The sequence below is a fragment of the Leucopleurus acutus genome (assembly GCF_964270905.1).
Source record: "Leucopleurus acutus genome assembly, chromosome: 1".
In the NCBI taxonomy this organism is placed as follows: Eukaryota; Metazoa; Chordata; class Mammalia; order Artiodactyla; family Delphinidae; genus Leucopleurus; species Leucopleurus acutus.
In genome coordinates this window covers 133,263,902-133,286,446 of record NC_139142.1, presented here as the reverse complement: position 1 = coordinate 133,286,446, position 22,545 = coordinate 133,263,902, and the positions used below count along the sequence as shown (strand labels likewise).

The 22,545-nt window shown below is 37.7% G+C and overlaps 1 protein-coding gene across 1 annotated transcript in view; it reads right to left on the bottom strand.

Moving 5' to 3' along the window:
* The window catches only part of TRIP4 (thyroid hormone receptor interactor 4), a 67,396-nt gene extending 46,012 nt beyond the window's left edge, over positions 1-21,384 (bottom strand). Inside the window, exons 1-7 of the mRNA XM_082833919.1 lie at positions 21,279-21,384; positions 17,465-17,634; positions 16,512-16,645; positions 9,158-9,370; positions 7,002-7,080; positions 4,216-4,345; positions 2,108-2,323 (exon numbers count right to left, since the gene is read on the bottom strand). Coding sequence (XP_082690045.1) covers positions 2,108-2,323; positions 4,216-4,345; positions 7,002-7,080; positions 9,158-9,370; positions 16,512-16,645; positions 17,465-17,634; positions 21,279-21,379 — 1,043 coding nt within the window. The 5' untranslated portion in view covers positions 21,380-21,384. The remainder of the gene's footprint in view (positions 1-2,107; positions 2,324-4,215; positions 4,346-7,001; positions 7,081-9,157; positions 9,371-16,511; positions 16,646-17,464; positions 17,635-21,278) is intronic.
* Between the last annotated feature and the right edge of the window lie 1,161 nt (positions 21,385-22,545).

Sequence of the window (22,545 nt, the reverse complement as noted above, 5' to 3'; positions counted from 1 at the left end):
GTTTATTACAGAAAAACTAGAAAATGCAAATTAATAGAAAGAAAATGAAAAATTCGTAAACCCATCACCCAGAAATAATTTTATTTTTTCTTTATATCTGTGTAGCATATATATAATAGTTAAAAACAAATTAATTATTTTGAAGCTAGTGGTAGAATTTGTTTTAGGGAGAGAATAACCTCTGGTTAGGAAAATTCTGTGATGGATTTGCCACAAATGAAAGAGAAAGACCGAGGACTGGACCGCGTAGAAAGCATCACTGTGTTCACCAATATCCAGTTTTCTGTGTGTGTGTGTGTGTGTGTGTGTGTGTGAGAGAGAGAGAGACAGAGACAGAGACAGAGACAGAGAGACAGAGAGATATGTATGCCATTTCCAAAACGTGGAGTGAGATCTCCATGTGCTTTCTTTTCAGTACTGTGCCAGAGTCAATATGTGTATCTTTTCTCAACTCTGTTCAGTGACTTCATGTTGGTAACTTGAAATTGGCCATGATGTAAATTTTTTTCAATAAACTTTATTTTTTAGAGCAGATTTAGGTTCACAGCAAATCTGAATGGAAGGTTCAGAGACTTCCCATTTACCTCCTGCCCTCACATATGCACAGCCTCCCCCATCATCAGCTATCCCTCACTAGAGAGGTACATTTGTTATAATTAATCAATCTATATTGACACATCAGTATCACCAAAATCCATAGTTTCCATTTGGGTTCATTCTTGGTGTTGAGACTTGAACATTTTAATATTCCCGTCCTTAGTAAGAGGGCATATCCATTTTCCTACACTCAAAGATTATGCAATATTATAAATTATAAATTTCAGACAATTTAATGATACATTATGTTTCAAAATGTGCATTTCCCTGATAAATAGCTGAGCATCTTTTCAAATGTTTATTGGCTATTTGTATTTCCTCACCTGTAAATTGTCTGTTCTTAGCCTTTGCCCATTTTTCTACTGGATGTGTCTTTTTAACTTGCAGCTCTTTATATACTATGGATATTGCTCTTTTGAACTGTTAAAACCGTTTAAAATGTTTTCTCTCAGTATTGTACTTCTTTATGTGATTTAAAATATCTTTGTCTTTTTGACTTCTGGGTTTTGTATCTTGCTTAGAAAGAACTTTATCATACCAAGACATTAACTATATTCTCCTAAATTTCTACTATTCTATTTCTTTCTGATCCTTTTATTTCTTTTGCATTTAACTCTTACTTTTCTTCTCTTTTTTTTTTTTTTTTTGGCCACACCACTTGGCTTGCAGGATCTTACTTTCCCAACAAGGGATCAAAACCAGGGCCCAAGCAGTGGAAGCTTGGAGTCCTAACCACTAGACTGCCAGGAAATTCCCTTGCACGTAACATACATACATACATACATACATACATACATTTATTTATTTATTTCTCATTGTGGTGGCTTCTCCTCTTGTGGAGCACAGGCTCTAGGCACATGGGCTTCAGTAGTTGTGGCATGCTGGGTCAGTAGTTGTGGCTCGCGGGCTCTAGAGCACAGGTTCAGTAGTTGTGGCGCACGGGCTTTGCTGCTCCGCGGCATGTGGGATCTTCCAGAACCAGGGATCAAACCTGTGTCCCCTGCATTGGCAGGCGGATTCTTAACCACTGCACCACCAGGGAAGTCCCTGCATTTAACTCTTTAGTCAAACTTATTTTCACAGTATGCTTTGAGGTAGAGATCTAATGTAGATTTTTTTCAAAGCTGATGGACCATCATTTATTTAATCCTTCCCTTACCGTTTAGAAAAGTTTTACACAACTATAGACACACACCCATACACACACAATGCAGACGCATGGGTCTCTTCCCAGATTCTATTATATTTCATTCATCTATTCCTCTGCCCAAACTGTACCTCACTGTTTTAAAAACAGTTTTTTATAAAACTACAGTAGTTATCTAGTAGGTCAAGTGGCCCTCGCTGTTCAATTCCAAAATTTTCTTAGCTACTATTCCATGTTTCTACTCCAAATGAATATGTTGCTCTAAAAATTAACAAAAATAACAGACTCGTTAAAGGGGGGGGCAAATCCTTTACAGTTAAACTGCCCCCTTCTTTCAGACCCTTTCTGGTGTTGTCCACTTACTTGCTGTGATACTCAGTTAGAGGATTTTCATCTTCCATGATCTTCCTGCCTGCAAAGTCAATGGTGATCTTCTTCGAGAGCCGAGAGGCATGTCGAAATTCTCTCAGCTCCTCCTCTCGCTTCTGTAGGGCTTCCCGTTCAATTTTGGACAACCACTGGTTAGAATCACTGGCAAAGTAATCTGACTCATCATCAATGACATGGGTCCTTCGAATGCTAAGGAAAAAAAAAAGAACACATGGCAGTTAGGTCACCTGTTGACAAACAGGGACTTGATTACTGGGAAGCTGTTTCAAGTAGCTCACTCTTCTGCTGTCCTGAAGGTTATTATCTCAAATATAGATGCTCAAGAACGTTCCAAAACTAGGTCAAACTCTGCCTGATTTCCAGCTTCTGCGTATACCTTATTCCCACTGCAGACTCAGCTCAGCTCTTAGAACGAATCTCACCCTTGGGGAGGAAAAGACACAGCACCAAAATCTATTGTCCTCCTATTTTCTTACTAGTCCAGCCCTCACCTTCTTATAACTGGGCTTATGTCTGATTTTGCTGCATCTGAGTTCATGTCTTGGCAGCTTACTCAATATCCTAGTCCTTCTACAATTGGGACCTAGACTATTCCTGCTAGGCCCAATTGCCGCTATTTCCCTTAGAAACTGGAGTTCCATCCTGGATTCTCAGTCCTATAAGCTTATTCTTAGGATATCTTTAATACTCTACTACTATATGTCAGTTTTCACCACCTCCCCCATCCCCACCCCAACCCTATCCCCAGTCCCTCATTTAACATATTTACAAGGGCCAAGTTCCAAGATATGACAATCAGGCCTATTTCTAAGATCATACCAACAAAAAAATTAACAACTAGAAGGCATCTTGATGATCCAACTCTCTCCTTCTACAGATAATAAACCTGGGCCTCAAAGAAGTTAAGTGACTACTCCAAAATCATAAATCAGTCTCAACTGCATAATTAATAATTAGTATGATATATTCAGGCATAGGGAAATACTGAAATCAGATTCAGATTTCATTCTTTCAGGACTCAGCTGGAATTATAAAACTTTTAAAGTGGACTAAGAGTGGTACTATACACAAACCTACATAATGAAATTGGCGTCCTTAGAAACTCACCAGCATAAGGGCAACAATGCCAATAGGGAGAGACCCTTTTCCAGTTTCTGTTTATCAAAAAATGTACTCTATTTCTAATGATAAGTTTCACTGAGTAAGGATAAAAGTGATATTTAAGGATGAAGAGCAAATATTAGTCACAAACCTTGTGATGGGCTTATTAACGAAGAGCTTTCAAAGTATATCTCATGTATTCACAGCAAATGATTTGAAAGCAGCAGGTGTGTCTAACCAAAGGATTATAATGCTAGGAATAGACATATTCAGTTACCACAGTAAGAGATGCAGGGTCTTTCTAAGGATTCTCACATGGCCACTTGAGAAGTGAGCATGTAAGTCCTATTTAAACATTCTTTACCACTAATTGGTCTTCAATACATATTTTTTCCAGAAGAAGAAAAAAATGAAAGAGAAAAAAATTAAAAACAGAACTAACAAATCCATAAATCTGTCTCCTAAAGAGAGGTGAGTGGGCTCAATGACAAAAGTGTAGGAGTGTAAAACTCAGTTTAGGGACATTATTGAATCAGAAAACAAATTTAGTGTCAAAGGAAAAAGGGAGGATAAATCATGTCTTCCCATGAGGTGGTGTTAACACTCTCCCAGAGACAGTTTCTTATGAAGTATCCAGAGGCCCCCCAACAGTTTGCACATGGTAGGCACTCTAACATATGCTGACTGAATAAATGATGGTTTCAAGTAAAACAAGTGGGGAACTGTGTCAACCCAAATCAACTTTCCATGGGGTACACTAGCATTTGCCAAGAATCAAAAAATATTGCAGGGTAGGATCCTCTCGGTGGGAGCCTATCTTATTCAGACATGATTCAAAAACAAGCTGTAGACCTCCTCCACAGAGCATCTGGCTCTTCTTTTGTTGTAAACACTTTCATAGTCCACCCTAATAAGGTATCAAGTGCCAAAATAATGGACTACTCTATTTCTTAGCATTTTTTATTTTAACCACATCATACCTAGTTCTGTCAAACTCTAACAGTTTGTCTTTATGCTTGATAGCTTTCTCCAGACCAGATTTAAATCGCAATTCTTGATGACGAAGAAGGTCCTTGGTAGAGATGTCCACTTTTCCAGAATTCTCTGTCCCTGAAATTCAATAAGGAAATCAAATGGTGTCAGTGAATCATACCAATTAGTTGTATCGCTGTGCAGCAAAGAACAAAATATCAGTAGATCTGGCTGTGCCCCTAATGACTGACAGCCTTCATTTCAATGGAAAACAAACAGGTACACAGGCCAGGCTTTACTTGTCAGGCATCAAGCAGCGCTTGAAACATAATACATTCTCAATAAATGTTAAGAATCCACTTCTTCCCTTATGGAAATGTGGATCACTAAGGGTAACAAACTGTTTAACAACACAATATAAAAATGCCTTATAAGAAAAACTTTATTGAGTAGGGCTAAATATCACCTTTGAACATACTTTTATATATCAAAGCTAAGAACTAAATAATAAAAGGAAAAAAGAGAAGAAATTGCACAGAGGGACAGAAATGAATAACAAGAACTTATCAGATGCTAAGGCACTTCATACGTACTATAGTACTTAATTCTCACTATAACCCTGTAAGACAGTTTATATTATCTTTATTTTACAGATAAACTGAAATTCAGAGACATTAGTAAATTTACTGAGTTCAGTAAGTCAGAAATTAAAAGGTAGAAACAAAATTTAAAGTTAGGTCTGTCTGGACTTCCCTGGTGGTGCAGTGGTTAAGAATCCGCCTGCCAATGCAGGGGACACGGGTTCGAGCCCTGGTCCAGGAAGATCCCACATGCTGCAGAGCAACTAAGTCCGTGCTCCACAACTACTGAGCCTGCACTCTAGAGCCTGTGAGCCACAACTACTGAGCCCACGTGCCACAACTACTGAAGCCCGCACGCCTGGAGCCCACACTCAGCAACAAGAGAAGCCACCACAATGAGAAGCCCACGCACTGCAACGAAGAGTAGTCCCCACTCGTCGCAACTAGAGAAAGCCCACATGCGGCAACAAACACCCAACACAGCCAAAAATAAATAAATAAATAAATAAATTTAAAATAAAATAAAATAAAGTTAGGTCTGTCTAACTCTAAAGCCCACATTCATTCCTCGGCCCATGTGTTATCTTCCTTTGTGACAATATACCATAAATCTATATATCCTAGAAAAGATAGCCATAAATTATGATAGAACCAAGATCTAAAATGTGTTAGGAAAACAACTAAGCTATAATGAAGGCTGACCTTTCCCTACACCTAAAACTCTAGGCTATTTAATTTAAAGTCCTAAAAAGAAAAAAAGTCCTGTCAAATCTTTCTTTTAAAATTTTAAAAAAAAGAGGTTGATTCTTGTGTTCTGAATATAAGAAAAGCACTGAGAACTACCTTTTCTCATAATAACGACCCTAGAAAAATCCAAATGGAAAAAATATGGAGACATGTTCTACCTCATTAATAATAATAATAATAAATTACGACTATAAAAATAAAATAACATGAAATGTCAAAACCCAATAGTGATAGGTTTTGGGGTAAAATACTAATATTATTGTAGACTAGTAAAATATTTTGGTAAAGTAATATGGCAAATACATCTTAAGTGTCAAAAATGATAATATTCTTTGACTCAGTAATCCCATTCCTAGGAATTTATCCCAAGGAAGTAAATCAAAGATATAATATTAACAAAGTTGACCACTTGTGGTATTATTTATAATTTGGAAAGAGTCAAAATATCCAGTAATGAGGAAATAGATAATCAATTATAATAAATAAATTTAATGACTATTTTTAAGCACTAAAAATTACAAATATGAAGAATATATGGCAACATAAACAATAATTATAAAACAGTTAAAAAAGGAAAAACGTAAAATTCTATATACGCTAGGATTGCTACTTCATAATACCAACCAATCTATCTATATTTTAAAAACAACTATGAATTAAAGCAGGAACAAAATATTTGCACAAATGGAAAGTAATGAGTATATTGTTTTCCCTTTAAAAATGTCCTTAACTATTTTTGTCATGCTTTTTTTAACTATAAAAAACTTCGAAGAGTTGCAAAAAAATTAAGAGTTCCTGTATACCTTTCATTCATCTTCCCTTGTTAGTATCTTATCTCACATAACCATAGTACAATTATCAAAAGTAAGAAATTAACAATAGTACAATACCATTAACTATATTACAGACTTTATTTGGATTTCAACTTTTTTTCCACTAATATTATTTTTCTGTTTAGGGATCCGATTCAAGATCCTACAACGCAATTAGTTGTAGTGTCTCCTTAGTCTCCTCCAAATCGTTACAATTCTTCAGTCTTTCCTTGTCTTTCATGATCTAGCACATCTCCAATTCTTAAACTTTCATCCAATAATTTTAGCATCTACTGGTGGATCTTGCCTGTAGCAATTACTATCAATACTACTGTGGTGTTGACATGGTAATTTTCTGTTACCATAATTCCTTCACTTTATTAATTGGAATTCTATAAGAGCAGTTCCTTCTCTCCCATTTATTCATTTATTCAGTTACTTCATGACATTAATTTTATTCTTTGGGTTATAATCCAATAGTATTATTATTAGTTTTTTTGCTCAATGTTAGGTGGTTTTAATAAGAACTTAAAAAAAAATAAACGAGTAAATAAATCGCATCTTACATACCAGGATACAAGTAAGAGAAACAATCACAGATACAACAAAATGTATCCATAACTACAGTGACCCAATTAGAAGACTGCTGCCTACCTGACATGAGCTTCTTCAGCAGTTTCTGGCTCTTGTTTGAGTCACGCTGTAAAATATCCTGTTCTTCACGAGTACATACCTATAAAGTAATAAGAGTAAGACACATGATCCAATAGATAAATGATAGTGTTTGCTTGATATACTTAAAAAGTAACCTCAAATTACACATTAGATATGGCAATAAAATAGACTGTCAGTGTTTTTTAATCCAGACAAGTATACCAAAAAAAAAAGTATACCCAAATGAGTTTTGCCCTAGTCTCTTTCCATTTCTCCCTTCTTTTATGAACCATACAAAAAACTGATATCACTACAAGTGTCCCTGAATGACAGTTAAAAAAAAAATCTAACCTATTTTCAAAAGATAAAGATTTGCCACCACTGAGAATATTGAAAACATATACAAGACTTTTTTTTATAGCCTTCCAGTTCTAATCGTGAAATCCAAGTCTTACAAGAGAATTGCTAAGCAAGTGTCTTATTTATTTATGTATTTATTTTTGGCTGCGCCATGCGGCACGCAGAATCTTAGCTCCCTGACCAGGGATTGAACCCATGCCCCCTGCAATGGAAGCAGGGAGTCTTAGCCACTGGACAGCCAGGGAAGTCCCACAAGTGTCTTATTAAAAAGAGCCAGAAAAAGAAGCAGTGAAAACTAGTCTAGCTTTTATATGTATTTTGCTTCTTTGCCTTCAAACATTACCTGCTTATAAAGTAATAAACACATTAAGCAAAGAAAAAGTTCGGTTTATTATAAAATCACTAGAAGTGTAAGAAGGGAGGTTACTTAAAAGCAGAAGGGGTTACTTAAAAACAATTTCATATTAAGTTTATGAAACTGCAAGACCTCAAGGCCTATCTGCTTTACATTACTCTGTTTCTTGAATTCACTGAAGGATCCAAGGGACCTAACAGAAAACACTGTACTTGCTAGCAGTTGCCTGAGTGGCACACAGCAGCTGTAGGGTGTTTCTCTAGAGAAAAGCCCCATATGGGAGGACATCTGCTGCTGTTTTATGAACATTTTTGATGTTAGATACTACATTTTTCAGGTCATCCATTGTCTATCAGCTTACCATCTGAGTACATTAAAAAATTAAAGGCCCCACCAGAGAAGGGAAAACAAAGCAACACAAAATGTATACCTTCACCAATACCAAATGCCATTGCTTCTGTCAGTCAGCTCAACTGGCAGAATAAGCCTTCCAGACAACTCACTAGGGTGTTTGTAACAGAGTCATTACAACTACACTTTTGAGGTCACTTACTCAGATAATGAGGAGCTATAAAAAGGAGGTGTTGGGCTTCCCTGGTGGTGCAGTGGTTGAGAGTCTGCCTGCCGATGCAGGGGACACGGGCTCGTGCCCCGGTCCGGGAAGATCCCACATGCCACGGAGCAGCTGGGCCCGTGAGCCATGGCTGCTGAGCCTGTGCGTCCAGAGCCTGTGCTCCACAAAGGGTGAGGCCACAACAGTGAGAGGCCCACGTACGGCAAAAAAAAAAAAAAAAAAAAGGTGTTCTGGAAAAAGAAGCTATCGACTTGAGGATTATATCACAGTGGCTCTGTAACTCTATCTAGGAATATGAGCCACATCTGAAGACTGACAAAAATTTTTGACATTTCAGGCCCTAAAGTTTTCTTGAATTGAACTTAATCTGACACAAGACTTAGATCCCTCAACAAGGTATGTTCTCAAAACCTTCTCACAAATAGGCCTCAGTTCTAGGATATCTACTTGGGGTTTTTTTTTTTTTTTTGTACGCGGGCCTCTCACTGCTGTGGCCTCTCCCGTTGCGGAGCACAGGCTCCAGATGCGCAGGCTCAGCGGCCGTGGCTCACGGGCCCAGCCGCTCCGCGGCATGTGGGATCTTCCCAGACTGGGGCATGAACCCGCGTCCCCTGCATCGGCAGGCGGACTCTCAACCACTGCGCCACCAGGGAAGACCTCAACTTGGGTTTTTGACTAAATTTTACCAGTGGCACAACAATGTAAATCAACTATACTTCAATAAAAACAATAAAATTAAAAAAAAAAAAAAGAATTTACTGGACACCTTAGGGAAGAAATTTACTAAGAAAAAGAGAAATTACTAGGGGTGTGAATGTCCCTATGTATAAAACTGAAGAGTAGTAAAATAGGAAAGAAACAATTTACCAGAGTACCACAGAATAAGCAGGGGCCGGAACCCTCTTGTTCACAGACAATACGCCCACAGATCAGACAGTTATTGATCAGCTTGTGCTTCTGGCCCAGGCAATCACAAGTGTGGCGACCGGGGATCAGGACTGCAAGCTTGTCCTGTCCCTCTTTTGTATATAAACTGACAAACTTCGTCTTCTTCTTTAAGGAGCTGCTGTTCTCTTGTGCCTGATCGTACAAAGATATCAGAAATAACATCAAATAATTAATGACAATGAAAACAGTCAAGAGAGAAAAACCTCAGTTCTGTTCAATAATAACTTACACCCTACCCAGCAACCATGAAAGAAGGAAGTAGGAGAAATACAAATGAGTTATAATCAAGGGTCTAAGTAAAGATTATGCCCTAGAAAAACTAGCTAATATACTCTGCTTTTTCTGCTAGTAGCTGTCAGCCCTGGTGGAAGGTAAATGTAGCAATAAAAGCTGTTTATGTGACATATTTATGTAGAGCTAAATTGGAGATCATAGAAAACAAAAATGCCTCTAAAAGCAGATGATATTCACAGATCTGGAAATAAGAACAATCAGTAAAGTAAGAAAAATCTATAAAAAATTGACTCAATAAGAAAAAGACAGATAACACAGTGGAAAAATGGGCAAAGGACCTAAACAGGAACTTCATAAAAGAAGATATCCAAACAGCCAACAGATACATGAAAAGGTGCTCAACTTCATCAGTCATCAAGATAATATAAAATAAAACCAGTGTAATACCATTGCACACCAACCAGAATAGCTAAATTGAAAAGACAGAAAATACAGAGTGTTGGCAAGGATATAGAACAATTAGAACTCTCACACACCATTCGTGGGAGTGTAAACTGGTATCTACTAAAGCTGAGCATATGTATATCCTGTGACCCAGCAATTCACCTCTTGGACATATACTCAAAAGAAATGAGTAAGTATGTTCAACAAAAGACATATACAAGAACATTCACTGCAGCATTAGAATTGGAAAACTACCCAAATGTTCAACAGTAGATTGAATATTCACTTAACAGAATCCTATATAGCAATGAGATAAACCATGTGACACAAAAGAGTATATACTATTTAACTCCATTTATACAAAGTTCATAAGCAGGCAAAATTAATCTATGATGTTCAAAGTCAAAATGGTGTTTTCCCTTGGGAGGGTTGTCATTGTGGGGCACATGGGAGTTTTTTAGAGGAATGGTAATGTTTTATTTCTGGCTATACAGGTATGGTCAGTTTGTGAAAATTCATTTATTCACTTCTGTATGTATGTTATAAAATAAAAACTTTAAAAACAGAACTATATCAGCCTCTGTCTTAGTCCATTCTGGCTGCTGTAACAAAATATCACAGACTAGGTAGCTTATAAACAACAGAAACTTATTTCTTATAGCTCTGGAGGCTGAAGTCCAGGTTCAGGGTGCAAGCATGGTTGGGCAAGGGCCCTCTTCCAGGTCACAGAAATTACTTCTTTGTTGTATGTGGCAAAAGGGGTTAGGGACTGTGAGGTCTCTTCTATAAGGGCACTAACTCCATTCATGAGGACTCCACCCCCATGACATAAGAACCTCCCAAAGGCCCCACTTCCTAATTCACACTGGGCATTAGCATTTTAAGGTATGAATTCTGAGTGGTATACAAACATTCAGACCACAGCAGCTTTTGACACTTAAGGTGCATAGATGCCTCTCCTCTGGTGTAGTCCTACTTTCCCTTTAAATTGAGAGTTTCTCAATCATTTCCAGAGACTGAAGTTTCAAAGAAAAATCTCAGGAGTCCTAGTGGATAGGAGAGTTATAACAATGAAGGTAACAATTCTTTGGTTACTATAAAGAGAGGTAACACGCCCTAATGTCCAAAGCCAAAACTTGAGATATACAGACAGTATCAAATAAGTCAACGGAGGTAAATGTTAAAATCTAAGACAAGTGCTAAGGATGTTATCTAATTCTAGCAGGCAGCCATTTTTCAAACTGGTCAATTATACCTTTGCTCTCAAGGATGTTTGTGAGGGGAAGACTAAAATCTCTAAGCAGAAACTTCTATCTCACTCCCTTTAAAGTATCCAGTTACATTAAAATAACACATTTGAGGGATTGAGGGCTGTGCTTTGATTAGGTCTTTTATCCATAACAGGCAGCAAGTATTTATTGAGAAGGAGGAAAGACAGAGTAATAGAGGAGAGAAGGGGAGAACAGGGCAAGCCAGAAAATTCATAACATATCACTCCTCTGCCTAAAACCATTCAGGGGGTGGGGAGGAGGGGTTAAATAATTAAAAAACAAAATACGAAAAACAAAACCACTCACTGTCTTCCCATTGTGCTTAAAATTTAATCCAAGCTACTTATAATGACCTATAAAGCCTTACATATGGCCCTCAGGTGCTCTCTAGCCTCACCTACACATCATTCTTCCCCTGTCCACTATGCTCCAGCCACACAGGGCTTTTGATACTTCTGAGAACACTTTTCTCCATCTTCCCTTTGCACTTGTTATTCCCTCTTTCTGCATTGTTCCCAGCCCATCTCTTTACATACTGGTTCCTTTTCATTGTTCAGGTCTTAGCTGTAATTTCACTCCCTCAGAAAGGCTTTCCCTGAATACCCTACCTACATTAGCTCCCACCCTTCCAATAACTGCCTATCACACTGCCCTTTTAATTTCTTTCATGTTAGTTTTCACAATATATAATTACTTTAAAAAAATTTCTTTGACTATCTTTTCTACCTCTCCTCTGAACCACTAAAATGTAAACTCTAGGAGGGCAAGAAACCTTAATGAGTCTTGTTTATTGCTATATCTCAAATGCCTAAATCAGTTCTTGACACACAACAGACACACAATAAAAACTTTTGAATAACCAAATGAATTGCCTGAGAAAATTGAAGACAGATTTAAGATTTACTTACATGTCCAAAAATGGAACTGGACATACAGTTTGACCATCATTTTTCATGGTTCCCGATCTTCAAATTCACCTACTTGCTAATATTTATTTGTAACCCCCAAATCAATACTCCAGGTGCTTTCACAGGCATTCATGGACACGCACAGAATGGCAAAACATTTGAGTCACCAAATGCACACATTTCCAGCTAAGTTTGAGCAATGCAGTGATCTGCCTTCTTGCTTCAGCTCTCATACTGCAAACAAGTATCCTAAGTCTATTTAGTGCCATTTCTTTGCATTTTTGTGCTTTTTGTTGGTAATCTCACCAGTTAATATGGCCCCCATGCATAATAGGAAGCGCTATCTAATGTTCCTAAGCACAAGAGGCTGTACCTTATATGGAAAATAGGTATATTACATGAAAGGATGCCCAACAGCGTTAATTATCAGAGAAATGTAAATTAAAACCACAATGAGATATCACCTCACACCTCTCAGAATGGCTATCATGAAAAAGACCACAAATTAAAAATGTTGGTGAAAATGTGGAAAAAAGGGAACCCTCATACACTGCTGGTGGGAGTGTTAACTTGGTATCATCACTGTGGAAAACAGTATGGAGGGGCTTCCCTGGTGGTGCAGTGGTTAAGAATCCACCTGCCAATGCAGGGGGCATGGGTTCGAGCCCTGGTCCAGGAAGATCCCACATGCCGCAGAGCAACTAAGCCTGTGCACTACAACTACTGAGCCTGTGCTCTAGAGCCTGCGAGCCACAACTACTGAGCCTGCAAGCCACAACTACTAAAGCCCGCGTGCCTAGAGCCCATGCTCTGCAATGACAAGCCACCGCAATGAGAAGCCTGTGCACTGCAACAAAGAGTAGCCCCAGGTCACCACAACTAGAGAAGGCCTGCACACAGCAACAAAGACTCAACACAGCCAAAAATAAATAAAATAAAATAAATTAATTAAAAAAGAAAACAGTATGGAGGTTTCTCAAAAAACTAAAAGTAGAACTACCATATGACCCAGCAATTCCACTCCTGGGTATATAGCCAAAAAAAATGAAAACACTAACTTGAAAAGATACATATACCCAATGTTCATATCAACATTATTTACAATTGCCAAGATATGGAAGCAACCTAAGTGTCCATCAACAGCTAAATGGATAAAGATGTGGTATATATACACAATGGAATACTATTCAGTCATAAAAAGAATGAAAAATTGCTATTTGCAACAACATGGATGGACTTGAAGGGTATTATGCTAAGTGAAATAAGTCAGACAGAGAAAAACAAATACTGTATGATATCACTTATATGTGAAATCTAAAAAATGAACCAGTGGATATAACAAAATAGAAACAGACTCACAGGTATATAGAGAATAAAAGATAGGGGTAGGGGATTAAGAGGTACAAACTATTATGTATAAAATAAATAAGTTACAGGGATACATTGTACAACACAGGGAATAGAGTCAATATTTTATAATAACTATATGTGGAATGTAAACTTTAAAAATTGTGAATCACCAGGAATTCCCAGTCCAATGGTCAGGACTCCATACTTCCACTGCAGGGGGCATGAGTTCAATCCCTGGTGGGGGAATTAAGATCCTGCAAGCCCCCCCAAAATAAATAAAAATAAAAAAATAAAATAAAAATTGTGAATCACTATGTTGTACACCTATAACATATAATATTGTACATCAACTATAATTCAATAAAAAAATAATAAAAATTAATAAATAATAATAATAAAAAAGAAAGGTGTATTAGATAAGCTTTCTTCAGGCATGAGTTACAGTGCTATTGGCTTTGACTTCAATGTTGATGATCAACAATATATATTAAATAAAGTGTCTTTAAACAGAAACACACATAAAATAAGGTTATGTTTTGATTGGTTGATGGAAATGTGATCAGAGGCTCCCAGAAACCTAACACTGTATTTCCCCTAGAAACAATGTTCTGTATACACCACGGCTTTAAAAAGAAATAAGCGGGCTTCCCTAGTGGCGCAGTGGTTAAGAATCCACCTGCCATTGCAGGGGACACGGGTTCAAGCCCTGGTCTGGGAAGATCCCATATGCTGCAGAGCAACTAAGCCCGTGCGCCACAACTGCTGAGCCCGTGCTCTAGAGTCTGCAAGCCACAACTACTGAGCCTGTGTGCCACAACTACTGAAGCCCGTGCACCTAGAGCCTGTGCTCTACAGCAAGGGAAGCCACTGCAATGAGAAGTTCGTGCACCGCAGTGAAGAGTAGCCCCTGCTCCCCGCAACTAGAGAAAGCCCACGCACAGCAACGAAGACCCAACGCAGACAAAGATAAATAAATTAATTAAATAAATTTATTAAAAAAAAAAGAAATGAGCTGCATGATATCCCACCAAATGAGGGAATAATAATTTATTTAATCTGTCTCTTACTGCTAAAAAATCAGGTCAGTTCATATTTTCAATATTATAAATAACATTATACAGAACATACATTTTTTGTGTGCATTTCTGATTACTTTGTTAGATATTTAAGTCATATTAATAAGTCAGAAGTATATGAACATTTCCACAGTTCTTGATACATGCTGCCAAACTGCCCCCAGAAAGCTTAAACCAATTTACATTGCCACCAGTATTGTATAGGAGGTTCCTGTTTTAATACAACTTCATCATCACTGTATCTGTTTTTAAAATCTTTGAGGGACTTCCCTGGCAGTCCAGTGGTTAACACTCCAAGCTTCCACTGCAGGGGGCGCAGGTTCAATCCCTGGTCCAGGAACTAAAACCCTGCATGCTGCATGGCATGGCCAAAAAATTTTTTAAAAATAAAATCTTTGACAATTTGATATGCCATATCTCAGGGATTTAATGTGTATTTATTTGATTACTAGTAAAGTAACCAACCAACCTTGTTTGCCCAGGACTTAGGGGAAATCTCAGAATACAGGACTTTTCAGTGCTAAAACCAGGAGAATTCAGGCAATTAGGGTGACAAACTGGACTCCTTAATTACTAGTAAGGATAAACATTTTTAATGTTTATTGGTCATTTGTGTTTTTTCTTTTGCTTGTGATAGTCTTTGCTCATTTTATTCCAATTAATAAAAGGCTTAAGACTATTTTTTTTAAGTTCACATTATTTTAGAAACCCTTTTCCATGTTTTACTGCATGGTCATCACTCAGAACTTTTTGATCACTACTCTTCCAGCTTAGCATAATTAACTATTCCCTTCTGCTGGGAAATTTAGCTTGTCAAATTGCCCTGAATAAAAATATTTCTGCTTACCTCACAGGGCTATTTTTAGAGCCAAGAGAGAATATGAAAGAGCTCTAAATGCTAAATAATGATGATGATGATGGGTAGTGAATGGCCTAAAATAGGAACGCTCTTAAAACAGCTAGAATTGTGCATTCTTTTAGTACAAAGCCACAAAAAATGTTGAAATTGAAGTCCTGGTGTATTTCATTAAATATTTTCTATCACGTCTATCTATCTATCTATAATCTCTAAGCGAAGAAGTCCTTTTTTTAAAAAATAAATTTATTTATTTTATTTATTTATTTTTGGCTGCAGTGGATCTTTGTTGCTGCACGCGGGCTTTCTCTAGTTGCAGTGAGTGGGGGCTACTCTTCGTTGTGGTGCGAGAGCTTCTCATTGCGGTGGCTTCTCTTGTTGTGGAACACAGGCTTTAGGCACGTGGGCTTCAGTAGCTGTGGCACACGGGCTCAGTAGTCGTGGCTCGCAGGCTCTAGAGTGCAGACTCAGTAGTTCTGGTGCACGGGCTTAGTTGCTCTGCGGCATGTGGGATCTTCCTGGACCAGGGCTCTAACCCATGTTCCCTGCATTAGCAGGTGGATTCTTTTTTTTTTCTTTTAGAAGATGTAGGGGGTAGGAGTTTATTAATTAATTTATTTATGCTGTGTTGGGTCTTCGTTTATGTGCGAGGGCTTTCTCTAGTTGTGGCAAGCGGGGGCCACCCTTCATCGCAGTGCGCAGCCCTCTCACTATCGCAGCCTCTCTTGTTGCGGAGCACAGGCTCCAGACGCACAGGCTCAGTAGTTGTGGCTCACGGGCCTAGCTGCTCCGCGGCATGTGGGATCCTCCCAGACCAGGGCTTGAACCCGAGTCCCCTGCATTAGCAGGAAGATTCTCAACCACTGCGCCACCAGGGAAGCCCCAGCAGGTGCATTCTTAACCACTGTGCCACCAGGGAAGCCCGAAGATGTCCTTTTAATACTTATTTAATCAGGTTGTCAAAAAGTATCTACCATATAGAAAGTAATACGTTATCATTATCACTCTCTAAAATTCATGCATTTGTTGAAAAGTTGCCATTCTAGACCAATTTATACCCTTCGCTCTCTGACATGTATCAGTTGTTTGCTCTTCTCCATATAGCCAGAAAAGCCTCATTTTCTAAGCACTCACCTTGGCCAAATCAAAAGGTGTTTTGACCTCTATGGTTGTATCAGGTTCAGTAAATGCAGGAACTTCCTGTCTGTTTCTCCCTTTCCGCCTACTCCTCTTTAGCTGGTCTCCTGACCTCTGCCCATCTAAATTTTCTTTAAAGAAGAAGAAGACAGTAAATAAATAAATAAATATATATGTACATAGATTGGAAATAGTAGGATTCATTGGTGAATTAATAGCTAATAAAGAGAAGGCAATGCTTAATACTTAGAGTCAATATAAGAAGTCAGGCAGGTTTTTAATTATCTTTTCCTCTCAAATCAGAATTAAATTTAAACCATCATTTTCAAGATTGTAGTCAATAATAAAGACTACTGGCTAAAATTAAGACGTTAAATTAAAGGGAATTCCCTGGCAGTCCAGTGGTTAGGACTCCACGTTTTCACTGCCAAGGGCCTGGATTCAATTCCTGGTGCAGGAACCAAGATCCCGCAAGCCGTGCGGCACACCCAGAAAAAAAAAAGTTAAATTAAAATCTGATATTTTAGACTGTATAATAATAATGACTTATTTAGTTTGGTGCTCATCTTTTGTACTGTTTAACTTAATAGTTACTTCTAAACGCTATTCATACTAAAACTGGTCAACATTTACTTACATTCATGTATACACATAACTAAAGTTTTTCTTTAATCTATGTATAAATTTTTCAAGTTATTCTGAAGCCACATTTGTATCTATAAACAAGTATTTTTGTGATATTTTCTAAGTTGAAAAAGTCTGAACTAAAACAATACTCATTACAGATCAAGTAGAACTGAACTAAAAACATGTATACATATGATTCTGCTTAAGTTAGTTGTGAGGAAATATGGGTGACAGAACATACCAGGTCCTATAAACCAGCTAATTTATCAATATTTCAACCTTTACTTTAATTTACTTAAGTTAATTACATTAACTTAACTTACCATCTTTTTTGAAGGACTGCTGCAGAGCATCAGAAATCAGCTCCTGATCATTCTTTTGCCATTTAGTTACAAGCTCTTCTATGAATTGACCTTTTCTGCCCTCATTTCCCTGAAGAAGGTCAGTAACATATTCTCGTAACTCTTCAGCACTCTCAATTGACAAAACATACCTCAAGAAGCAAAGAAATAAGTTGTTAAAACAGGGCTAGCTTATACTATGTTTTTCAATAATCGTAACAGAGATCAAGGTAGTAAAAAACATTCATTAATCCATTACACTGTTTATTTTGAGCCAAGTTCTAGGTTAGATGCTAGGGATATAAATTTGATTAGAACAAAGACTCTGACCTCAAGTAGTTCATAATATAACCTTCATGTAATCTTGTATTTCTAGAATCAAATCAGTGTTTTGAAGATAGGTTTGTGGAGCTGTCCTTAACATAGGAATACTTTCTAACCCAAATGGGAAAAGAATGAAAAAGAACAGATAGGGCTTTCCTGGTGGTGCAGTGGTTGAGGGTCCACCTGCTGGTGCAGGGGACACGGGTTCGTGCCCCAGTCGGGGAAGATCCCACATGCCGCGGAGCGGCTGGGCCCGTGAGCCATGGCTGCTGAGCCTGCGCGTCCGGAGCCTGTGCTCCGCAACGGGAGAGGCCACAACAGTGAGAGGCCTGCATACCGCAAAAAAAAAAAAGAAAAAAGAATAGATACATGTACGTGTATAACTGAATCACTTTGCTGTACACCTGAAACTAACACAACATTGTTAATCAACTACACTCCAATATAAAATAAAATTTTTTTAAAAATTTACAGTGTACTAAATAAGTGTTTGTTTTACTATTTTTTAAATTTATTCTGACAGCAGGAGAGTTTTTAATATTTTGCACACATTTTTGAAGGTCATGGAATAATCAAAAATTTCCCCATTTTTTTATTAAGACCATTTTATTAAGATTTTTAAATTGTAGATTGCATGGTCATTTTTATGGTTCCATACTACTGTGCAAAGCAAGGACTACTTATGTCTTGATTGAGGGATGGTTACAAGGCTATATATACTTGTCAAAACTCATCAAATTTTACATTTAAAACAAGTGACTTGAATAAAAATTACATCTCAAAAAAATTGTTAAAAATAACTGTTATAAAAAAAAGGAATACTTTCCATAACCACACATCTGCAGTCATTATATTTTCCTAGGAACAATACAAATTACTTCATCTTTATATTGCAAAACCTAAAATTTCTTTTTTGCTAAAAATATGAATATATACTATAAGCTAACCAGTTACTAATTTAACATTCTTAAAAATTATAAATCAAGATTAGCATCACATCAGAATGAGCAGATCTATTTTAAGAAAATGGTATGAAGCGTTCCTAAAAGTGAAATGGGGTGGGAGTACAAGTCAGTACAACTTTTCTATAAATCAATCAGCCAATATATTTAAAGTGCCTTAAAAAGAATCCAATAATCCATTTACAGAACTCTCTAAGAAATAAGAGACACAGGAAAGTTTATGCAAAAAAATTAACTACATCATTATTTGAGTTAGTGAAAAACTGGAAACTATTTTAAACATTCATCAATGAAAGGGGCAAATGAATTCAAGTTCATTGTGCCATCATAGCCTGTTGTGCAATAACTAGTGAAAACCTAATAAGTGTTTCCAATAGCGTTATATTATAGGTAGCTTTAGGGCTTATTTTAAGTTTTGAATAATTCTTGTCTAACTTATATTTATAAATATTTTTAAATGCAAGCAGGTGTACAGCCATACTTATTGCTTCAACTTTAAAACAGAAATTTCTGATCACTCCTCTTTTAAGGGTGTGGATAAGTTTAACTGAGGAAAATCTAAGACTGCACAATGAGCTATTAAACCACAATCTATGAGACTTAGGAATTTTCCTAATACTGTGTAAGCAACAAAATACAACTGGATTCTGAGACTGAGAAGATTGCAACTATTCATACTCCATTGTTGATTCATCAAAAAGAGACCTCAATCTTTTTTTTTTTAAACTGATTGACTTTTTTCTGTTTGGTATATTACAAAGCTTCATTATTTCATTTGACAGCATTCCACTGCTTTAAAAAAATGCCTGAAAACTACTTAACCTGATCTTGCCTTCAAACAAGGGTAAAGCCAAGCCATACAATTTGGCTGGTTTTTTTTTTTTTTGTCTTTTTTAAAAATATTTTTTGTCAATTTTTCAAAATTGATGTATAAGGCTTCCCTGGTGGCGCAGTGGTTGGGAGTCCGCCTGCCGATGCAGGGGACGCGGGTTCGTGCCGCGGTCCGGGAGGATGGCTGGGCCTGTGAGCCATGGCCGCAGGGCCTGTGCTCCGCGGCGGGAGAGGCCGCAGCGGTGAGGCCCGCGTACCACAAAAAAAAAAAAAAAAAGCAAGTGCTTAAAATTGATGTATAGTTGATTTACAATATTGTGTTAGTTTCAGGTGTACAGCAAAGTGATTCAGTTACATTTTTTTCCAGATTCTTTTCCACTGTAGGTTATTACAAGATATTTAACGTAGTTCCCTGTGCTATACAGTAAATCTTTGCTGTTTAACTATTTTATATACAGTAGTGTGTATCTGTAAACTTCATACTCCTAATTTATCCCCCTCCCTTTCCCCTTTGGTACCCATAAGTTTGTTTCTATGTCTGTGAGTCTGTTTCTGTTTTGTAAATAAAATCATTTGTATTATTTTTTAGATTCCACATATAAGTGATATCATATAATATTTGCTTAACTGAGTTATTTTTGAGTCTATTCCAGTGTTCAAAATAATCCTTTAAAATTGGCTCTCTTAACTCTCTCCTTGTCAACAAGTCTATTTTCTCCCCAAATCAGAAATTCACCTTACTTCCTACAAAAGCCCTAGAACTGCAATTTAGGTTTCAGCAACAATGAACAAGGAACCAAATCAAGAAACACTTCCAGGTTCTTTAAGTCCAATTTTTGTAGAAGTTTTTCCCTCCTCCTGAACTCTGCACTGCCACCTACACATCTTTTAGTTCTCAAGTTAAATTCATCCCTTGCAGTTAACCTTACGAGTTTCTCAAATCTTATAGTTCTTTTTCCTATGCTCCTCGATACACGGCACTTCCCCCACCTCCTCACTCATCAACCGTCTTTTTGTCCTGGCATGCAGTATCGCCAAAAAAAAAAAAAAAGTTAAATCAGTTGAAAGCAGATATTAAATCATGTCACCATTTCCACTTCATTACAATCATAACGCGTTATAAAAGATAATCTCTGCTAATTTTTCATTTTACACATGAGGAAACTAAGGTACAAAGATGGAAAATTAAGTTGCCTAAGGATCCAAAACTGGTGAATGACCACAGAAAATAGAACCGGGACTCCCGAGTCAGGAGCTATTTTTTACACAGTACCACGCTACCCCCATTTAAATTTCAGGTCCTATTTGACACAACCCGGATCGGGCAAACTAAAATGTTCAGAGTAAGGAATTTCTGGAAAGACAATTTGGCTTGCCCCTTCTCTCCAAAATCTATAAGGAAACTGGTTCCTGGGACAGACTTACAGGTCTAATTATCAGGGATTTGGCGTTTTCCTGGGGAAAAAAAGGCCCCACCAGACGATTGTGGAGCATGACACCCTATTCCAGAAGCTAAACTAGAAAGCCGGAGGTCAAAATTCGGCACTCATAGATAGACCGCAGCCCTTTTATCACATTTCTTCACTCTCATCAACTTTTTAGCCCCCTCCGTTTCCCCGTTTGCTCAGCCAGTGCACATCCCAGAGCTCCTTCCCGCCTCTGACCCGAACCGGTCTTACTGTATGATCTCCTCACTGACATCCAGCCCGAAAGTCTTCCGCAACTGCTGAGTGCACCAGCCCACCAGCTGCTCCTGGGACAACGCCCCAGTCACCGCCATTTTCCCCAGCCGGAACCAGCTGGGGTGCAAAAGCTCGGTGTCCTGCGCCGGACTAGTCCCCTGCGCAACACCGACCTTGCTCGCGCAGGTTCCGTCAGCCTGCACTGCCCCGCTTGGTAGCACCGCCCACAGCACAGATCCCTCCCACCTGTGCCTCCCCCTGTTTCTGCCCGCTTCCTGATGTTGTCACTTGTACCAGAGCTCCATCTGCGAGTGGTTCCTCCGCGTTGTTAAATGTAGGACTCGAGAATTGGGAAATCTGCTAAGACAATACAAATACCTCTAAAAACTACAGTTTAGGAAAAAACAAAACAATACCCCGTAACCTGAGGGTCCAGTTTTTAAACTGTTCCGGCTTTATGTAAAATATTTAAAACAGCACTTGAAGGCTAGAGTAAACGCTGTAAGGGTTTGCTCCGGTGGTAGTGGTTTTATTAATACCCTTTGTAGTCTAATACCTGATTCACGCTCCTAAAACCTCTTTTTGCTTTTTTGAGCCAGGTCCTTTCCAGGAGGGCCAAGACAACTCTGCAAGCTCGAGGGAGAAAAAAAAAAAACTTTAATAAAAACAGGTGATGTGATTTGGCTTTGAAGACCTTCCATATAAATTCTCTGTGTTGATTTTTAAGAAATTAAAGGTACTTCAACTCAAGATGATGAGACTTAAGGGTCTTTTGCTACTTCCCTACTCCATTGGGACAACGGACTGGGGAAAATTTAGCCAGATTTTTCTGGAGAGCATAACATAACGTCTTCTGATATATTTCATGGATCAATTTGACTGGCTTTGTGTTACATGGATAGGCTCTTCATTCCCATTAGGCTATTTATACTAAATAATTACATCAATTGGATGTTGTTTCACCTTTTTATGTTAGTGTTTTCACCGACATAAATAATCAAAATCATATGTGTGTTGATTTACATTGAGTTTACATTATCTTTGTCATTAATTTGGAAAATATGTGGCTTTCCAGCTTAAAAAGACTGAATTTTCATAAATAGTGGGTACAAGCTTTGTTTCTTCATAGATGTCTGCTACATTTAATACTAATTATAACATATCCAAATCCTTTACCTGTTTTTATATCTGTTCTGTTCCCATAACTAAAATGATAACTTCTTGAAGATAGACTGACAAGCTTTTTGTACAATAAGACTTAGTA